This window comes from Perca fluviatilis, chromosome 3 (genome assembly GCF_010015445.1).
Source record: "Perca fluviatilis chromosome 3, GENO_Pfluv_1.0, whole genome shotgun sequence".
In the NCBI taxonomy this organism is placed as follows: domain Eukaryota; kingdom Metazoa; phylum Chordata; class Actinopteri; order Perciformes; family Percidae; genus Perca; species Perca fluviatilis.
In genome coordinates, this window is record NC_053114.1 from 14,097,290 (window position 1) to 14,114,764 (window position 17,475).

General features: G+C 42.3%; 1 protein-coding gene across 3 annotated transcripts in view; it reads right to left on the minus strand.

Moving 5' to 3' along the window:
* Positions 1-3,839: 3,839 nt before the first annotated feature.
* The window catches only part of kcnq1.1 (potassium voltage-gated channel, KQT-like subfamily, member 1.1), a 52,320-nt gene continuing 38,684 nt past the window's right edge, over positions 3,840-17,475 (minus strand). For all 3 annotated transcript variants that reach the window (XM_039794096.1, XM_039794095.1, XM_039794094.1), the window contains 6 exons: positions 15,156-15,285; positions 12,452-12,527; positions 6,216-6,310; positions 5,471-5,517; positions 5,303-5,364; positions 3,840-4,524 (listed from right to left, as the gene is read on the minus strand). In XM_039794096.1, the coding sequence (XP_039650030.1) occupies positions 4,258-4,524; positions 5,303-5,364; positions 5,471-5,517; positions 6,216-6,310; positions 12,452-12,527; positions 15,156-15,285 (677 nt within the window). In that variant the 3' untranslated portion in view covers positions 3,840-4,257. The remainder of the gene's footprint in view (positions 4,525-5,302; positions 5,365-5,470; positions 5,518-6,215; positions 6,311-12,451; positions 12,528-15,155; positions 15,286-17,475) is intronic.

Below are 17,475 nucleotides of genomic sequence, written 5' to 3' on the forward strand. Positions count from 1 at the left end.
GGGTAAGGGAGTGACGCAAGCACGGCAACGGTCTTTATAGCGTCGTCACTAGACTTTAGCGTAGCGCCACATACAACAACAAACCAGCATGGAGGAGGCCTTCGGAAGGATGCTCATAACAGAGTTCAAACGGCTGCGTTTAAAGACTAGGCTGGATTACAATAATCCTAATAATTACAGAGAAACACAGAAGACCAAGGCTCCAGCGTAATGTGATCCTAATTAATATGATGGAAGAAGATAGAAGAGCAGAGCGCAACACGCAAACAAAACAACGGGTAACTCCTAATTTCCACTGGTTGCGGAACGGCTCCATGCTCCGCCGTCCGTCAATACCCACCAGGTCCCGATTTGTTGTGGCACGGCTGCGGCCATGACTGACAGCTGAAGTCACGAGGACCCACGAGTTCTCGCGAATTCACGTAGAATAGAACCACAAAAGCAACAACAGTTAGTTTCCATCCAGAGGAGTAGAGGGGAAACAGCTCTGTGCTGTGTTTTCAAGGTGTGGTGCAGGGAAATATGAACCGCAGTGAGCATGGTGTATTTTATTTTGAAAATTAACCAGATGTTTTATTTTGCTTCTGTGCTCGACTTCCTGTCCCGCACTATCTGCAGCCGTTCTGCAGTCAGTGGAAATACACACATTGACTTTAATGGAAATCGAATGACTCCGCCACCATTCCGGAGCCGTTCTGCAGCCGCTACGCATCCAGTGGAAATCCAGGCAGTGTTGCCGCAGTTACTTTGAAAAAGTTACTTAGTTACTTTACAGATTACTTGATTTTAAAAGTAATTTAGTTACTTTACAGATTACTTGATTTTAAAAGTAACAAAGTTAGATTACAAGTTACTTTATTAGTTACATTCAGCAACTGCCGACAACACCCCCACAGCCTGAACATAAAAATGACAACCGGTTTACTGTGAGGCAGCTCGGCGTTGCCAGTAGTAGGATCTGGTTTATTATGGCACGAAAGAGAGCGAGTCAACCGTGTTTAAGGGCAGCATTTCCGCTACAACATAGGCCTACTGCCCGACCAACTTCTTCAACTCTCCCCCACTTACTGGTTTTGCACCGATGTCCAGCTTTTGTTGCTTGGGTGGTGGGGGGCCTCCTGCTCTCTGCTTCGCACCACCTGCTGGGACTTGCTCTGTAAGTTTGACTGCAGTGCTGACTCCAAATGTTTCTTCGAATTTGACGTAGTGTTTATGTAGCTAGATAGCACTTTGTCGCCACCAGCACAGAGTGTACAACCAACCTTAATATTGCCGTCTTTAGCCGACACAAACTCAAAATAGTGACTGTATTTCCAGCTAGAAAGCGCGCATCTCTCTCCTCCCTCCATTGTTGTTTACGTTTGTGTCGCTGCATGGTACACGTGAACTGTCCACATGCTGAAAACGTGACCTGTCCACATGCTGAAAACGTGACTTGACTCCCCGAGACGCAAATATACATTTTTACTAAGGAAAATGACAAAAATAGTAACGCACAGTGACTTGGATAAGTAACTTTAATCTGATTACTGGTTTGGAAATAGTAACGCGTTAGATTACTCATTACTGAAAAAAGTGGTCAAATTAGAGTAACACGTTACAAATAACGCGTTACGTGGCATCACTGAATCCGGGGTAAGGGTTCCTATGCGGAAAAGGGAAAAGGCAAAAAGACCCTGCCCTGAAGTAGGAGCTGAAAGAGTTACAGGAACTGCAGGTCAGAGGAACTTAATAATCCCCAAAATGGTCCAGTCGGAACACGAGAAAAAAAGGGTTCTAGGAACGTTACGTTCTAGGAACTGCAAAAATCCCTCTGGTCGGAAAGCGGCTATTGAAATGTAGGCTAAGGCCTCTTCCCTAAAGGTGAATTATTTCACAAGAATACAGCATACTGAATCACAGTACATGATGGCGTGGCAGGGGGCAATGTCTTTGGCATTAACCTGAATAGATTTCAAGAATATATATTAGAAATCCCCTCAGGGAAATCATTTCTAAAATATCTGGCCCTTCAAGGTTATGAAACTTATGCTGATACAATATGCTGAGGTGTTGAAATGCCAATAATGATGTTTCTCTCTCACATGTGGATCTGACAAGATGTTTCCCGTAAATATCACGGTGCCAACATTCAGAAAAGCATCAGCTGCTAGATAGCTAGATAAATGAGTAATAATGGAGCCAGCCAGGGCGAGATGAAAATGTTTATTTTTTCTATAATTTGGCAAACAGTGTAACAGATGAAAAACAAAAAAAAGAATGCCTTCATTTTATGCATTTTTAAACTGATAATTAAAAATCATTGCCATCTGTCTTTTGCTATTCTTCACCCAATGCAAGGGAATAAAACATTACCTACCAACAGACTAAGCTTTTTCAGCTTTCTTGGCCATTTGAATTAGTTTGTTAAAGCGCCCATATTATACTCATTTTCAGGTTCATAATTGTATTTTAAGGTTGTACCAGAATAGGCTTACATGGTTTAATTTTCAAAAAACACCATATTTTTGTTGTACTGCACAGCTCTCTCTCACTGCTGTAGATCCTCTTTTCACCTGGTTTCTGTTTTAGCTACAGAGTGAGACCTCTTTTCTTCTACATCTTCTGTACTATCTTTGATTGCACTTGCACATGCTCAGTAGCTCAGATGTAGATCATGTCAGCTAGCTAGCTCCATAGAAGTAAAAGACAGGCTGTTTCTCCAACTTCAGTCACTTACAAGGCAGGATTAGCTGGGAGACTTCTAAATGAGGGCGCACATGTAAGTAGTTGTTTTGTAGATTATGGTGAACTTGTGTGTGTTGTAGCAGTGCTTTGCTATTGAGAACGAGGTACCATGCTAGTGTACTAACGAGCTAACGGTCGCGGTTAGCCAGCTCGTTTCGGATTGTGACGTCACAGTCCGAGACGATTTTGAACAGCTCACTAGGAGACTGAAGGCAGGACACATTCAGAAACCGTATCTCACTCAAAACAGCATGGATGGATTTTTTTCAAAGTTTGTATGTGTGTGGAAGCACCAGAGACACAAAAGAACACCCCTAATACCAGAAAAAGTGTTTTTTTCATAATATGGGCACTTTAAAAATGTGTACAGTCCATAGCTTTTATGATTTAAGTGTATCTGTGCTGTGTCTGTATTTACCCTAACCCAACCACATGAATTCCACTAGAGTCGAAAGTTAAGATGACAGAAATTTACCAAGTTAGTTACATCTCACAAAAACTCGTGCAGCATAATCCAAGTCTTGTTCATCCAGTCGTATGCTCAGTGCTTTCCAAACGCCCGCGCTTTCGCTAAAACGTTACTATACAGTACACCTCTGCTACTCGCCCGAGAAGCTCGAGCAGGCGCACTACTGCGACTCCGGACAGGTAGTGTGCCTGCAGAAGAGGGAGATTGTTGTAGAAAGGTTTTAGCTTGTGTTTGGGAAGTACAGAGCGTGGTACAAACTGTAGTGAGTTGTGTGAGAGGTTGTAAATGGATGTTTTGATATAGTCGCTAAAGGTGCTGTCAGGATTGCGAAGATCCAGGACTTAGCCAAAAAATTTGAACATCGACAACTTCTCAGTCCCTCCCCCCTTTCTGCTAAAGCCCAAAACGGTCTCCTAAGCCCCTCCCCCCACAAGGGAGAATGAATGTGTGTACATGAGCACTGATTGACACGCAGTTAGACCCCCCCGGCCCTGATTGGTGCATCTGAACAGGGAGCGGTGGATTTTTGCAAATCACACTACAGGCTGTAGGTGGTGCCAGATTACCTGCTTCATGTAGTCCTACTGGAACATAGGGGCAGTTTCAGCAAATATGACAGAAAGTTAGTTCTATAAGGCTTACCTACTGCACCTTTAAACGCATACATAATTCAATAGAATACATAATAAAATAATAATACATAATTCAGTAGAATACATCAGGACCTTTCTCCGTTTTTTTGGATTCTTGCACAGTGGAGGAATGCAACAAAAACAAAGTCTCATGAATCCAAGGCAGCACTCGGTGAGTAATCGACATACAAATGGTCATTTTGAGGGTGAAGTATTCCTTTAAACAGTAATCATTTTAATAAAAAAAGATCAAAAAAAAAGTCAGAATTAGGTCTTAAAGGATATCATTTCAATCTATTTTGACCAGCGAGTGGGCAGGTGGGCGGACAGACAGACTGACAGACAGACAGACAGAGTAAAAACTGCATTTGACATGTTATACATTCTACTAAAAAGAGAATCACTTTGAGGCTGTTTGGTTTCCAGGTTTCAGCTGCTCTCATCCTGACTGGCGGTGCTTCTGTGGGGAGGGTTGGGGCAGGCTGCGGTGCTGGTGATGTTGGACGAGAAGGGCGAAGGTGATGAAGACAGCTGGTCGTAGCTTGGCAGGCTGTCCTGGCTGGGGAGGACATTGAAGGTGCGTCCAGGCCGTGGCCTCGGCCCGCCTCCACCTTCGCCCTCACCGACGTTCCTCTGGCTCAGCACAGAGGCGAGGGACTCTGCGATGCGGCTTAGCGTCTGGTCCATGTGCGTTATCTATGACAGTGGAATCAAATATTGATAAATGAAAGCAAAATGCACTGGCTCGGCTATGAAATAACTACTTGTGATGCTTTTTACTCATTCAAATGAAACTGTTATTCAAAGCAAGTCAAAATGATACAATAGAACTTGAACTGAAAATGACAAGCCCTACAAGCCACACTTTCACAACCACTTGATACGTCAAACTAAAAATCCCCTCAAACTAACTAAACTAAACTAAAAGTTATTTACAAAATTCAATACTCGACCAAAAACAGAATTGTGTTGGGTAATTTTGTACAAGGCAGGAATGTGAGGCACACTTGGGGAGGGATCTGGGGAGGATGCTGTGATACAACATTTGAGTTTTTCTTAGTTTTGACACATCTTAGACAAAAAAAAACGAAAGAAAAACAACATCAAGGTTTGTCTTTTTGCACTGCAGAACTGGCACAAGCTGTTAAAAGATTTAAATGGAATCAACAATAACAGGGCCACGTCTGTGCACATAATTTTTTATTTTTTTATATTACAAAGCTAGTTAAACTTTTGTTGCATTATCGAAAACTATTCCCAATTTGAGTTTCTTTTGATAAGTGAAACTGACACTGTATGGTCAAAAGGGAAGCTTTACATTTTCATAAAAATGTTCAAAATATGGGTACAAGACAGTACAATGGCAATGGAAGTGTTTGACTTTGCTCTTCCACAAACAAAATAAATGATCTGAAGGAGTTAAAGACGAGGGAATATTGTTCCAGTTTTCCACTGAAGTTGCATAAAATCCCACCTTGTCCTCCATCCTGTTGAGTCTGGATCCGATGGAGTTGGTGCCTTTGTCTTTCGCTCGGTCTTCAGAGGGAAGTAAATAATAGGGAAGGGAGGATTAGGACTGATTAGTGGTTTCTTCCATAGTTGCTGTAATACATTTTGAGAGAGCAGTGGAGTGATTCATTACCGGAGCCCGACTGGAACAAAGTTATCTTCCCTATAGATTGGTCCAGTCTGAGAGAACAACGGGAAGCTCAAGTCAGAAGAACATACATTTAAAAACCATCTCTGTGTTTCCCCTCTCATCCCCCCATGCACCGAATCCAGTGTTTTTGGGGTTCGGCCGAATACCGAATCCACTGGTTAAGATTCTGCCGAAACGTAATACCAAATCCTACTCCCATCCTCTGTCCATTAACACATGTAAACACATTAATGGAGTAAAAAATGGCAAGTTTTTAGCTGTGAATGTCCTTCCTTTCCTTGTCCAACCAGAAGTTGCTGCATTTTGGCTGCTGCTGATTCCTTCATGCACAACTCGTATTCTTTCAGATGTTTCATACGCAAATGTTTTAACAGCGGCCATGTTGTGTATTGTTTAGGGTCCGTGCCACCACGACACTAATCGGCATTGCAAATTTAACATGTAGCTCGACTTGAATCACCTTCTTTTGACTGAAAGTACTGCCAAACAACACTTTTTCTGTTCGCGAGTTCCATTTTTCACAGCCTACTGCATTGAACGGTCCACCTACGTAAAACACCTTCCCGTAATCAACGGCGGCGTCATTACCCTGCATTACCCCGTCAAAAAAGCCCAATATTCGGCCGAATCAGAAGCTGAATTCGGTGCATCCCTAGTAATGATTGTAGAAAAAACATCATCTAACATTGCATAACTCCGAGAATCTAATTCAGATGAAGCAGTTTACCTTCTTTGCAGCTCCTTGATTCGCACCATGAGGTTGAGGTGGCCCTGGGAGTATTGCTCGATCACGTCGCGCACATCATACGGCTTACGAGCTTGCTACAACAACACACAAAATGTTTGAAACTGTTACATGAAAAGTGTATTTTCATCATAAACTCCTGTTAGGTAGCCTGACAAGCCAGACCCACATTAAGATGTTGGGTCTGGAACACACCGTGCGTTCATGGACATCGGAAAAACGTTTTTCCGAGTGAAAACGTCACCATTCACGTAACGTCCTGCGGGAATCAGAGATGGGAAACTCGGGCCGGATTTTGATAACCGAGTTTCCCAGTTGGAGACGCGTTGTTGACAACTGACGTTTATTGGAGGCGACTTTGGTTCACTGAACATATTTTAATGACAATAAACTGTTTATTGTGGACAAATGCCTCTGCCAAGAAACATACACAGACATAATATGTTTCAAATTATTCATAAATAGGCCTATGTATAAAAAAACAACAACACATTATCCCTGTCTTTTCCCGTTCGTTGTCCTCCAGATAACACAAACAAACACCTGGCGATGTGCTGTTTGGATGCTCGTATAAGAAAACAGCAGCAAATCTTTTATTATTGTGGCCTCCATGTTTTCACACACCTGATGCTCTCGGCTACGGCCAACAGTTGGTGGCAGTCATACAAAAAGTTGTTATGCCAAACACCAATATAACAGAAGAAGAAGAACACGCATCCCGACCATGTGAACGCTGCCAGTCGGAAAAACAACGTAACCAGGGGGGCGGTGCCTGTTATTCCGAGTTGGCATGAACGCAGCAACACCATTTGCAAAGCTCAATCCGAGGGGCGGGATAAACGGTTTTCTTTCAAATTCCCTCTACACACAATAGGATAGCACTACAACCAGGCAGAGCAACGGAGAAGGTAGCAGAGCTACTTGATAGATTAAACTTTTGCCGTATCCGGTCGGCAAAACTCCGAACACATCTTCATTTTTAAGAATGACTTCAGTGTTGTTCTTTGTTCTTTTCTCAAAGAAAAGCTTAACTCCAGGTCTTCCAGAGTCGCGGCCAAAGCCGATTCGAAAGACCGCTGTTTGCCAGCAGCAGCAGCTGCCATCTTCTCTGTTTTCAAGTAGCAGGGAATTCACGTGGGAACCGTCGCAACTCTGCTGTCATTATGTTAAGCCCGCCCACCCACTCTATACAGGATGTGATTGGCCTGACTAGAGTTTGGTTTTTCCAGCTCGCAAGCCAACGGAGAGTTGCTAGACTGACCCTGGCTGCAATTATTTATATTTATATAATTACCAAAAACCATGTAGCACTTTCTACAGCACACATTTTACCAAATGTATACATAGTATGGCTGTGTTACACAGATACTAACCAATGTGAAAGATACCCCCCCACCCCCCCAACCCACCCAACCATCCCAGTTTGTCCCTTTAAATCCAGATCTTCTAAGATCTCTAAGAATAATTGTCCATTGAAGTGCTTGTCCAACGAAGGATTGCAGAAGGAGCGTATACAATTTAGCACAAAGTTTCAAAATAAGTGATTACGGTTGAGGGTTTGTCCGTCTCCAATCTCTGCCCCTGAGCTTGGTGCATGCAGGGGTGGTGAGGTTTAGAGGCCAGACACGGTTCATTTTGTCCACGTACTTTGTATTCACTTAGGCCTACTAAAAAAAAAAATATATATATATATATATATATATTTCATCTAAGTAGACTGATTGAAAAGGAACAAACACTGTAAGCAGGTATGAGTAGACTACTCGTCTAAGCTGTCAAAACTCTGCAAACTTTTTCGGTTCTGTTACGCTGCTGCTGAATTAATTGCTCATTTGCAAACTCTGCTGAAACACTACTCCAAACGGTTGCTGTTGCCATAAGCCCAACCTCCATCCACCTGTAGGCCTGATTCTGCATTCCCCTCGTGCCGAGGTTTATTATTCTCACTCCCAAATCTCTGCTGCTGAGCTTGCTGTTTGCTTGTAGGCTGAGGTTAACCCTACTGTTGTCCTCGGGTCAAATTTGACCCGTTTCTTTCTTCCAACCAAATTGCCCCAAAATAACATGGATGGTTCAATTCAACGCTCTTCACAAGTGAAATGAAGGATCAGATCTCTACTTTCATTGACTTTTGGCTGTTTTAATCAATTTTATAGCATTATCCTGACTAAACGTTTGGCATTCTGTATCTGTGATTATCCATTACCTTCATTACTCTGATCAATTATTCAAAATCATTCACAATTTCTGCTTTTTTGATAATTTTATATAAATAAATATAAAAGTGTAAAACTAGTGATAATAAGTTGGTTCTAGTGGGAATATACTGGTGGTAATGGAAAAAAATAGTGCCAAAAACGTTGAAAAAAGCAAGCAAAATGTGTGAAAAAAGCAACAAAAATGTCAAAACAGTGTCTAAAAAAAGCCGGGGCTGTCTGGGGCTCCGCCACGTCACATAGCCCTACGCTCTTCTATGTCACCAGGGGACGCTGATCTTAGCACATCTTCAACAATGTATATATAAATAGGCCCATCCGAGATGAGCTACGCCTCGCCTGTAAAGTGGACGAGAGCCGGCGGCGGCAGCAGGGGTGCGGTGACAAAAAGCCGCGGTCAAGTCGGACAGTTTACTACTGTGTCAAGTAGCCTTCAGTCTGAACAGGAAGTCACAGCTCACATCCTGTTGGGTCCCATTCCGATTCAAGAAAATGCATTAAAGTGCCCATATTATGAAAAAAACACTTTTTCTGGGATTTGGGGTGTTCTTTTGTGTCTCTGGTGCTTCCACACACATACAAACTTTGAAAAAAATCCATCCATGCTGTTTTGAGTGAGATACGGTTTCTGAATGTGTCCTGCTTTCAGTCTCCTAGTGAGCTGTTCAAAATCGGCCTCGGACTGTGACGTCACAGTCCGAAATGAGCTGGCTAACCACAACCGTTAGCTCGTAGCGTTAGCGTTAGCCGGCTAACGCTAACGTTAGCATGCTACGTCGTTCTCAATAGCAAAGCACTGCTACAACACACACAAGTTCACCATAATCTCCAAAAGAACTACTTACATGTGCGCCCTCATTTAGAAGTCTCCCAGCTAATCCTGCCTTGTAACTGACCAAAGTTGAAGAAACAGTCTCTAGAGTTAGCTAGCTGACATGATCTACATTTGAGCTACTGCGCATGTGCGAGTGCAATCAAAGATAGTACAGAAGAAGAAGATGAAAAGAGGTCTCACTCTGTAGCTAAAACAGAAACCAGGTGAAAAGAGGATCTGCAGCAGTGAGAGAGAGCTGTGCAGTACAACAACAATATGGTGTTTTTTGAAAATTAAACCATGTAAACCTATTCTGATACAACCTTAAAATACAGTTATGAACCTGAAAATGAGCATAATATGGGCGCTTTAAAATGCTCTGCATGTGATCTGTTGCTGATGTTAACATACAACAGACAGACTGTAGATGATCTTTATCTGAACGGATTTAGTCTCTCTGACTATTAAACATCACTATCAGCCACACAACATGTGTTCTGTTAACAGAATAAGCCTTCAAATCAGAAAAAAAATTGCAATTCAAATCTCTCCAATTCAAAAAACAATAAAAACGTTTATATAACAAGCCATATTGTTGGGTCAATTGTGAACTAATCAGCTGCAACTGCGTCGCCTGGCTCTAAAAACTGCGGCCCCCATTGATCTTGTGGGGTTATCGCTGCCCACATGTGCATGACGTCAGAGCAAGTCGGGATGAAGTCGGGCACAAATCTTTTTTTTTATATTACTTTTTGGGCAGCTGAAGACATTAAAGGGGAGAGAGAGGGGGAATGACATGCAGCAAAGGGCCGCAGGTCGGAGTTGAAAACGGGCCCAGTGCGTTGAGGAGTAAACCTCTATATCTGGGCGCCTGCTCTACCAATCGAGCTATACCCGTCGGACACAAATCTAACCGGCATGATTGGAGATCTCAGTGGAGATTGCCGGTGATCGATTCTGCGCAGGCCTGGCTCTTTCACCTGTTCATCGGCCCTCATGTCACCTGTCTCTCGTTACAGAGCTCGTTGCCTTGTGTGTTTAGTCTGCGTGCTCCCTTTGCCCGGTGTCAGTCCATCCTCTTCCCATCTTTTCCTTAGCGTGAGGTTTAGCGTTTTTCAGTGTTCCTGGTTTTTCCCTGTCACTCAATTTTCTACTTGTACCTTTGTTGATGTTTGGAGTTGTGTTTGGTTCCTGCCTACATGTCGCTTAAATTGCCTCCTCGAGTCCTCCACTTGCCTGCCTTCCTCGCGTCTTAGTCCCTCCCACCGAGGAGGCACGGGAGAGACGTGAGGAAATCATCGGGGCAGAGAGACAACGGGCAAATGGGTTTTTCTATCAAACTCCATAATGAATTGAATAGTTAATAAAGGCCCTGTACGGTAACAAGGTTATATTTATTTATTTATTTTCGTTGTTTTCCCAGGTAGTCTGGAACCCTACTCGAACCCCCCCCACCACCCCCCACCCCCATGCATGAGTTCCCTGTTCTATGTTATGAGTAGTGATGTCTATATGTTACGGCCTTTTTTGTCTTGTTTTCTTATCTTAAACGTGCTCTAAGCGCATTTTTTTAGGCTACAACATTTTTTGTCACATACAGCAAACATCTCCTCACTATCCGAGAGCTGCCTGTCCCCTGAACACACTGTAAAAAAAACGCGGTCTCTGTAGACAGCCCAGGCTCCACAAACGCCAACAAAAACAAACTGTGCCAAACTGCACCACCAAACATAACAAACAGTCTTCCAGCATTCCAGCCAATAACCGACCGAATCCCCAAATCCGAGATGGGGGTTCGGGGGTTAGTACTGAAGGGAGGGAGAGGGGACGGGATGAGGAGGAGGGGAGGGGCGAGCTAGCCTCGTTTTGTTTGAAAATACTTTGAACGAAAGAAGTGCGGTCACCCAACATCGCTTAGAGCACCTTTAACGTTGTCAAAAATGCCTTGTGATTTCTGCTGCAACCTAATTACCCCCACAGGGACAATAAAGCAATGAACTGAACAAATGTGTTTTAGAGGGATGAGACGTCTCTTTCTCTGAAGCGTCGCATGAATTCGTCAGCCGTATGGCCGGAGTTAACAACTCTCCAGCTGCACGGCTTCCGGGAAAGCTGCTCTCGTGTCTCTTCGCCTATAGCTTCTCGATGATCCGTCCTCGATGCTCGCTCCTTGCTCCTCGGGGCAGAAATAAGAGCTTTGAGACGGCCTTCACCGAGGAGGGACAGAACAACTTCAGGTTCAGCCGAGGACCGAGGAGTCGAGGAGCTACTGTATCAAATGAGGGCCATAAGATGTAGCTCAAGTGAGGGTAATGCACCTTAACACTGGTTGCCAGCCGCCAATAAACAGGAAAAAAAGAAGAAGCGACCTCATACACTGAGTGATGGAGAGTGGTGGATTGCAAGTTAGAGGGAAAATATGTCAGACACTGACAGCTTTATTAAAGTGCTCATATTATTCTCATTTTCAGGTTCATAATTGTATTTAAAGGTTGTACCAGAATAGGTTTACAAGGTTTAATTTTCAAAAAACACCATATTTTTGTTGTACTACACATTGCTGCAGCTCCTCTTTTCACACTGTGTGTTGAGCTCTCTGTTTTAGCTACAGAGTGAGACATCTCACTTCTGTCCCATCTTTGTTGGGAGTCGCACATGCGCAGTAGCTAGGTAAGGACTACTAGCCAGTCAGAAGCAGAGTATGAGGGTGTGCCACGCTAGCAGCTAGGCGAGCATTAATAACGTGCGTTACAAAGTGACACACGTTGTCCCGGAAGTAAAGGCTGGACTACAATAGAGCTGTTTGGAGCAGTTTGTGAACAGTGTTTTCTGTTGGAGATGGTAAGTCCCTTTGGGGTGGACTTTGGGCTTGTTCACTTTGTAAACCTATAACGTGCACAAAAAGATATATAACACAATAAAGGAAAGGGGACAAGCCAAAAAGCTTAATATGAGCTTTAACAGAATGTTAATTGCTCTGATATTCTGCATGATGATACATTAACTCTAATTAGCATCCTAGTGTTCAGAGTCTCACCTTGTTATATTTTATTTACAGTTTGTCAAACGATATAAATCCGATTTTGTAGTCAATGCACACACACGGGCACCCATGGCAACCAGTACTTAATAATAAATCAATTTCAGGTTAGTTGGATTACTAAAATGAGAAAAGGGTATTTACTTACCTGGAAATTTCTCTTGGCCACAAAATAACGCATTCTCTGGATCACCCGGATGGCTTTCCGATGTGACTCCGTCAATCTGTGTAAAAGAGTTTCATGTGAATGAGTTTGTGTTACTGGAAAACGTTAACATCTCAGGATGTCTTTTTAAAACACGACTTAGATTAGCTTGAGACCCCTGCTCATTTTGTCTTGCATGAAACGCATATCACTCATGGTCGACATGGCCTTCACACCCAAACTTGGGAGGAAAGTATTTAGTGCAGCACAGTTTCATGATGACGGTTCAGTCTACATCTAAAGCCTCGTTTCCACCAAGCAGTCAAGTTCAGTTCATTCTCCCTTGTGGGGGGAGGGGCTTAGGAGACCGTTTTGGGCTTTAGCAGAAAGGGGGGAGGGACTGAGAAGTTGTCGATGTTCACATTTGTTGGCTAAGTCCTGGATCTTCGCAATCCTACCTACGGCACCTTTAACCACCTGTTTAAAACTGCGACCATTTCACAACGCGCAGCGGTCGATGGAAAATACCTCTCCCTCGAAATGTAATCGAGAATTCCCGTTGTATGGGAACATACTTTTCAGGAGACAGGGTTGTCTGAGAAGGTACCGCACTTTTCTCTTACCGTGGCTCAACTTGGTGGTTTCCCTTTGTGTAGAGCAGAGAGACCATTTTTATTACCATCAGTGTTGAATACTAATATTTTGTTCCTGTCATTCTTTGACAGTTCAGAAAGTTGTTTTCATTTCTGGTCAGTTTCGAGCAAGCAATTACTGAATAGTTGCTGGCCTTATGAAATTGCATTATTCATGTAAAAAAAACTTCTGTCACAATTGAAGAAAAGTATTTTTTTTGTTGTTGGCTTGGCTCAAATACTTAAACTCAGTGTATGAATTGGAACAGCTTTTGTTTTCTCTTGCGGCTGGTCCAACTGCTCTGTGAGAGAGAAACAAGCAACACTGGCTGTAAACCTTTACCTCCCACCTACCTAACTGCTACAATCCCAATCCCATCCCAATTTTGTGGTTTCACTTTAAAGACCATGTCTGCTGTGTTACTAGAGGTATAATTGGCTGTTTGTGACAAATGTGTGATTGTTTAGTTAAAACCTTCAATACCGCAATCATCTTCACTTTACCAAAACACCCTTCACTGTGCTGTCAATACCAAGGCAGCTGCAGAAATATGACTTCTGTGAACTATTCCACATCCAGACTCTATGCTGTATCTTACGGCCTAGGTGCACTGAAAGTGTCTGATGCACGCGTTTTAAAGTACACCTATTGTTTGAAATAGCTGAACACGCACTTTTGATCACTTCTACTCCGACCTTGTTTCGATTTTGGAGCCTCAAATGAGGACCCAGCAACCAAAGCTGTTTTTTCTGCGGCCGCACTACCTGTTTGGAGAGAGTTACTATAATGATGAAATTGATGAAATCAAAATATATATATTTATTTCTATTCAGGAGCCTTACTGCCCCACAAATGTTGTTCGCTCTCGCTGCACATCCACCTCTGTCTCTCCTCTCTGCTTTACTGTATAACAGAAATACTTAATTGAGCTTTCTTCCCTGATGTCGACAATACGGACAATTTGGAATTCAATCTGCACTTCAGTTTAACCCTTGTGTTGTCTTTGGGTCAAATTTCATGTCTTTATCAGAAATATGGGTTTCTTTTTAACTACCTATTTGTGATTACCCAAAAAATAACATGTATTATCCCATACAACGCGCTTTTGCAAGTACAAAAAAAATCTCTACTTTCATTGAATTGTATGTGTTTTGTTCAGTGTTTTAGCATTTGAAACAAAATTTTAATTTTTCAAACAGTATCTCGACTGAACGTTGACATACGCCAGTCTGTGATTATCCTTCCTTTAATATTAGTCTAAAAAATGCATTATTTCGGCTTTTTAACTCAAGAATAAGGCATCATTTCCTATAAATGAGCTTTATTGACCATGAATCCCAAAAATAAGTGTAAATCTAGTAATGAGTTGGTGTTAGTGGTGTTTATACATGGTAGTGAAAAGAAGCGTTAAACGTCAAAAGTGCTAAAAAAAACAATTGAAGAAAGCACCAAAAGAGACAAATACGTTAGAAAAAGTGATTTTCAGTTTTGACCCGGGAGGACGACGCATGGTCGAATGGAAGACAACACGAGGGTTAAAATTTAATTTTGCTAAACCTAGGTGTTCTCTCGTCTTGGATAAAACAACAGTAGTATCTCATAATGGTTAAATTTAGCATGGGATTTGATGTGGCATTGCTCTGTGTGAACAGCTGGTTACATATTTTGGAGTCGACAGAGCACAGCGTGATCTTTGCCAACAATGTTGCTGCATGCAATTCCCACTCTGCATCATTACCCCACCGTTTAGAAAAGGAAGTCCCATGGGTCAAAAATGCCGCGCCATTTGTTTCACTTACTGTGCACTTACATGACACTACAGTTACTTATCACACATTTCCTCATATCAGTCTCCGTCTCTCGCTGTGCAAGTGCCTCAGCAAGCACAAGCGCATTTCCCTAATAGAGAATCATTTCACAGCAGAGACAGAAGCGCTCTGGGGTTTGGCACATTACAAAGGTTAATTACAAAGAGCAAAAAACACATGCATATGTTCTCTAACATGGTCATTAAAATACACTCACACGTAAACACAGCATCAATGCAATTGTAGTGCAATGATGGTGAACTCACTGTGACAGTGAGGTGATAGGAGCCAGCTCATTGTCTCGCTCTGGCTCCAGCTCCAGGTCGTCGGCAAAGCTGCAGTTCCTCTTCAGGGGGCCCGGAGAGTGGACGTCCAAAAGGCCAGGGTTTCTTTTCACTGCATGTTCATACACAAAAACACACAAATTAGACTTTTAATTATCAATATATGTGTGCATCCAAAACATTCAGTGGATCGGCTGACTAAGTTAAGCTGCTTTATAGTTTTGGAGCTAGTCTCGCATTGCCAGACCTTCCTCCACAGCGCTGCGGAGGAAGGTCTGGCGAGTCCACACAGCATTCCGGGGCGGGAGAAAAACATGCTCTGGTTTATTGCCATTTCTTTAAACCAATCACAATCGTCTTGGGCGGTGCTAAGCGCCGAGCGGAGCCATGGTGCCTCTGCAAAAATAGCCTCGTAAAGGAACTTGTTTTGGTGGAACATGTGCATGTTCAAAGGTTGTTTTAGTCGTGCAACAGATTGGACAGATAGTCTCTCTAGCTGTCTGGATTTACCCTGCAGAGATCCAACACAAAGAAAGTATAAGGTAACGGACATCCGGGCCTAAAATAGCGAGCAACCGGAGCAATCCCGGAAGTGGAATAGACTTTGTGGTTATAGACTACTTTGGACCCAACCCCAGTTGGGTTGAAAAAAAAAAAAAAAACATGATTTAGGAAGATAAATAAAAATAAGATATCTGTTTTTGCAAATGAAGCCTTATTTACTGTCTGATTGAGGAAAGAAAAAAACTGACATTTAACGTTTGTTGGAATTTAGGTCTTAAATTTGGCAAAAAGTCAAACTCAAACACAAGAATTGGGCGGGTGTCTGTTTCAGATCAAATAAAATACAAAATAAATAAACAAATAAACAAAAATATGGATACAAAAAGTGCTATTTTAAATTCAAGTTTTCTCTATAACCTAAAATCCATGACTTTGTGCATGTTGTCGCCATAACCAGCGCCGAGAGGTCCACAGCAAAAAAAGGCGTGAAATTGTTGTGAAAGACCCGCAGTCTCCGGTGGAAACCTGGTCCTGGACCAGCTAGAGAAGTGTGAAACAACTGGTCTAAAAATAAAACCGTGGTGTGAAATGCATCAGCTTTAAGTGGACTTTAATTTGAATGGACATAATTGGTGCTGTCAACCATTACAGGACAGATGTGACACGACAAACCACGGCAAGCTGACAGATTTTTCTCAACAGCAGAGTGCAGAGAACAGCTTTAACCACTTTTCTAGGAATGATTTGTTGTTTTAAAAAACAGCTTAAACTCAAGTAAGAAATAGTTATTTGCCTTTTTCCTGTTGCATAATACAAATTGTACATTTGTTTCCCAGAGTAAAATATCTATTTTATATACAGTTGAAACCAGATATTTACATACACTTCAAAAAACCCACAAAAACATTTATTTCTTTACTGTCATACATTAAATCAGAGTAAACTTGTTCTGTTTTGGATCAATACATATTAACATATTTTTTGCATTTGTTAAATGTCAGAATCGAGCGAGGGAGAATTTTTATGTATTTTTTTTTATCACTTTCATCAAAGTCAGAAGTACATACACTTCCTTAGTATTTGGTAGAATTGCCCCGAAACTGTTTCACTTGGGCCAAACGTTTTGGAGATCCTTCCACAAGCTTTCTACAATAGTTTGCTGGAATTTTGGCCCACTCCTCTTGACAGAACTGGTGTAACTGGGTCAGGTTTGTAGGCCTTCTTGCTCGCACTCGCCTTTTCAGTGCCGCCCACAAATGTTCTATGGGATTGAGATCAGGGCTTTGTGATGGCCACTCCAATACCTTGACTTTGTTGTCCTTAAGCCACTTTGTAACTAATTTGGAGGTATGCTTGGGGTCATTGTCCATTTGGAAGACCTATTTGCGCACAAGCTTTAACTTCCTGGCTGATGTCTTCAGATGTTGCTTCAATATATCCACAAAATTTGATTTTCTCATGATGCAATTTATTTTGTGAAGTGCACCAGACCCTTCTGCAGCAAAGCAGCCCCACAACATTATACTACCACCCCCATACTTCACAGTTGGGATGGTGTTCTGAGGCTTCAAAGCTTCATCCTTTTTCCTCCAAATATACCGTTTATCATTATGGCCGAACAGTTAAATTTTTGTTTCGTCAGGCCACAGGACATGTCTCCAGAAATTAAGATTTGTGTCCCCATGTGCAGCTGCAAACTGTAGTCTGGCTTTTTTATGGTGGTTTTGAAGTAATGGCTTTCTTCTCCCAGAGTAACCTTTTAGCTCATGGTGGTACAGGACTCGTTTACTGTGGATAA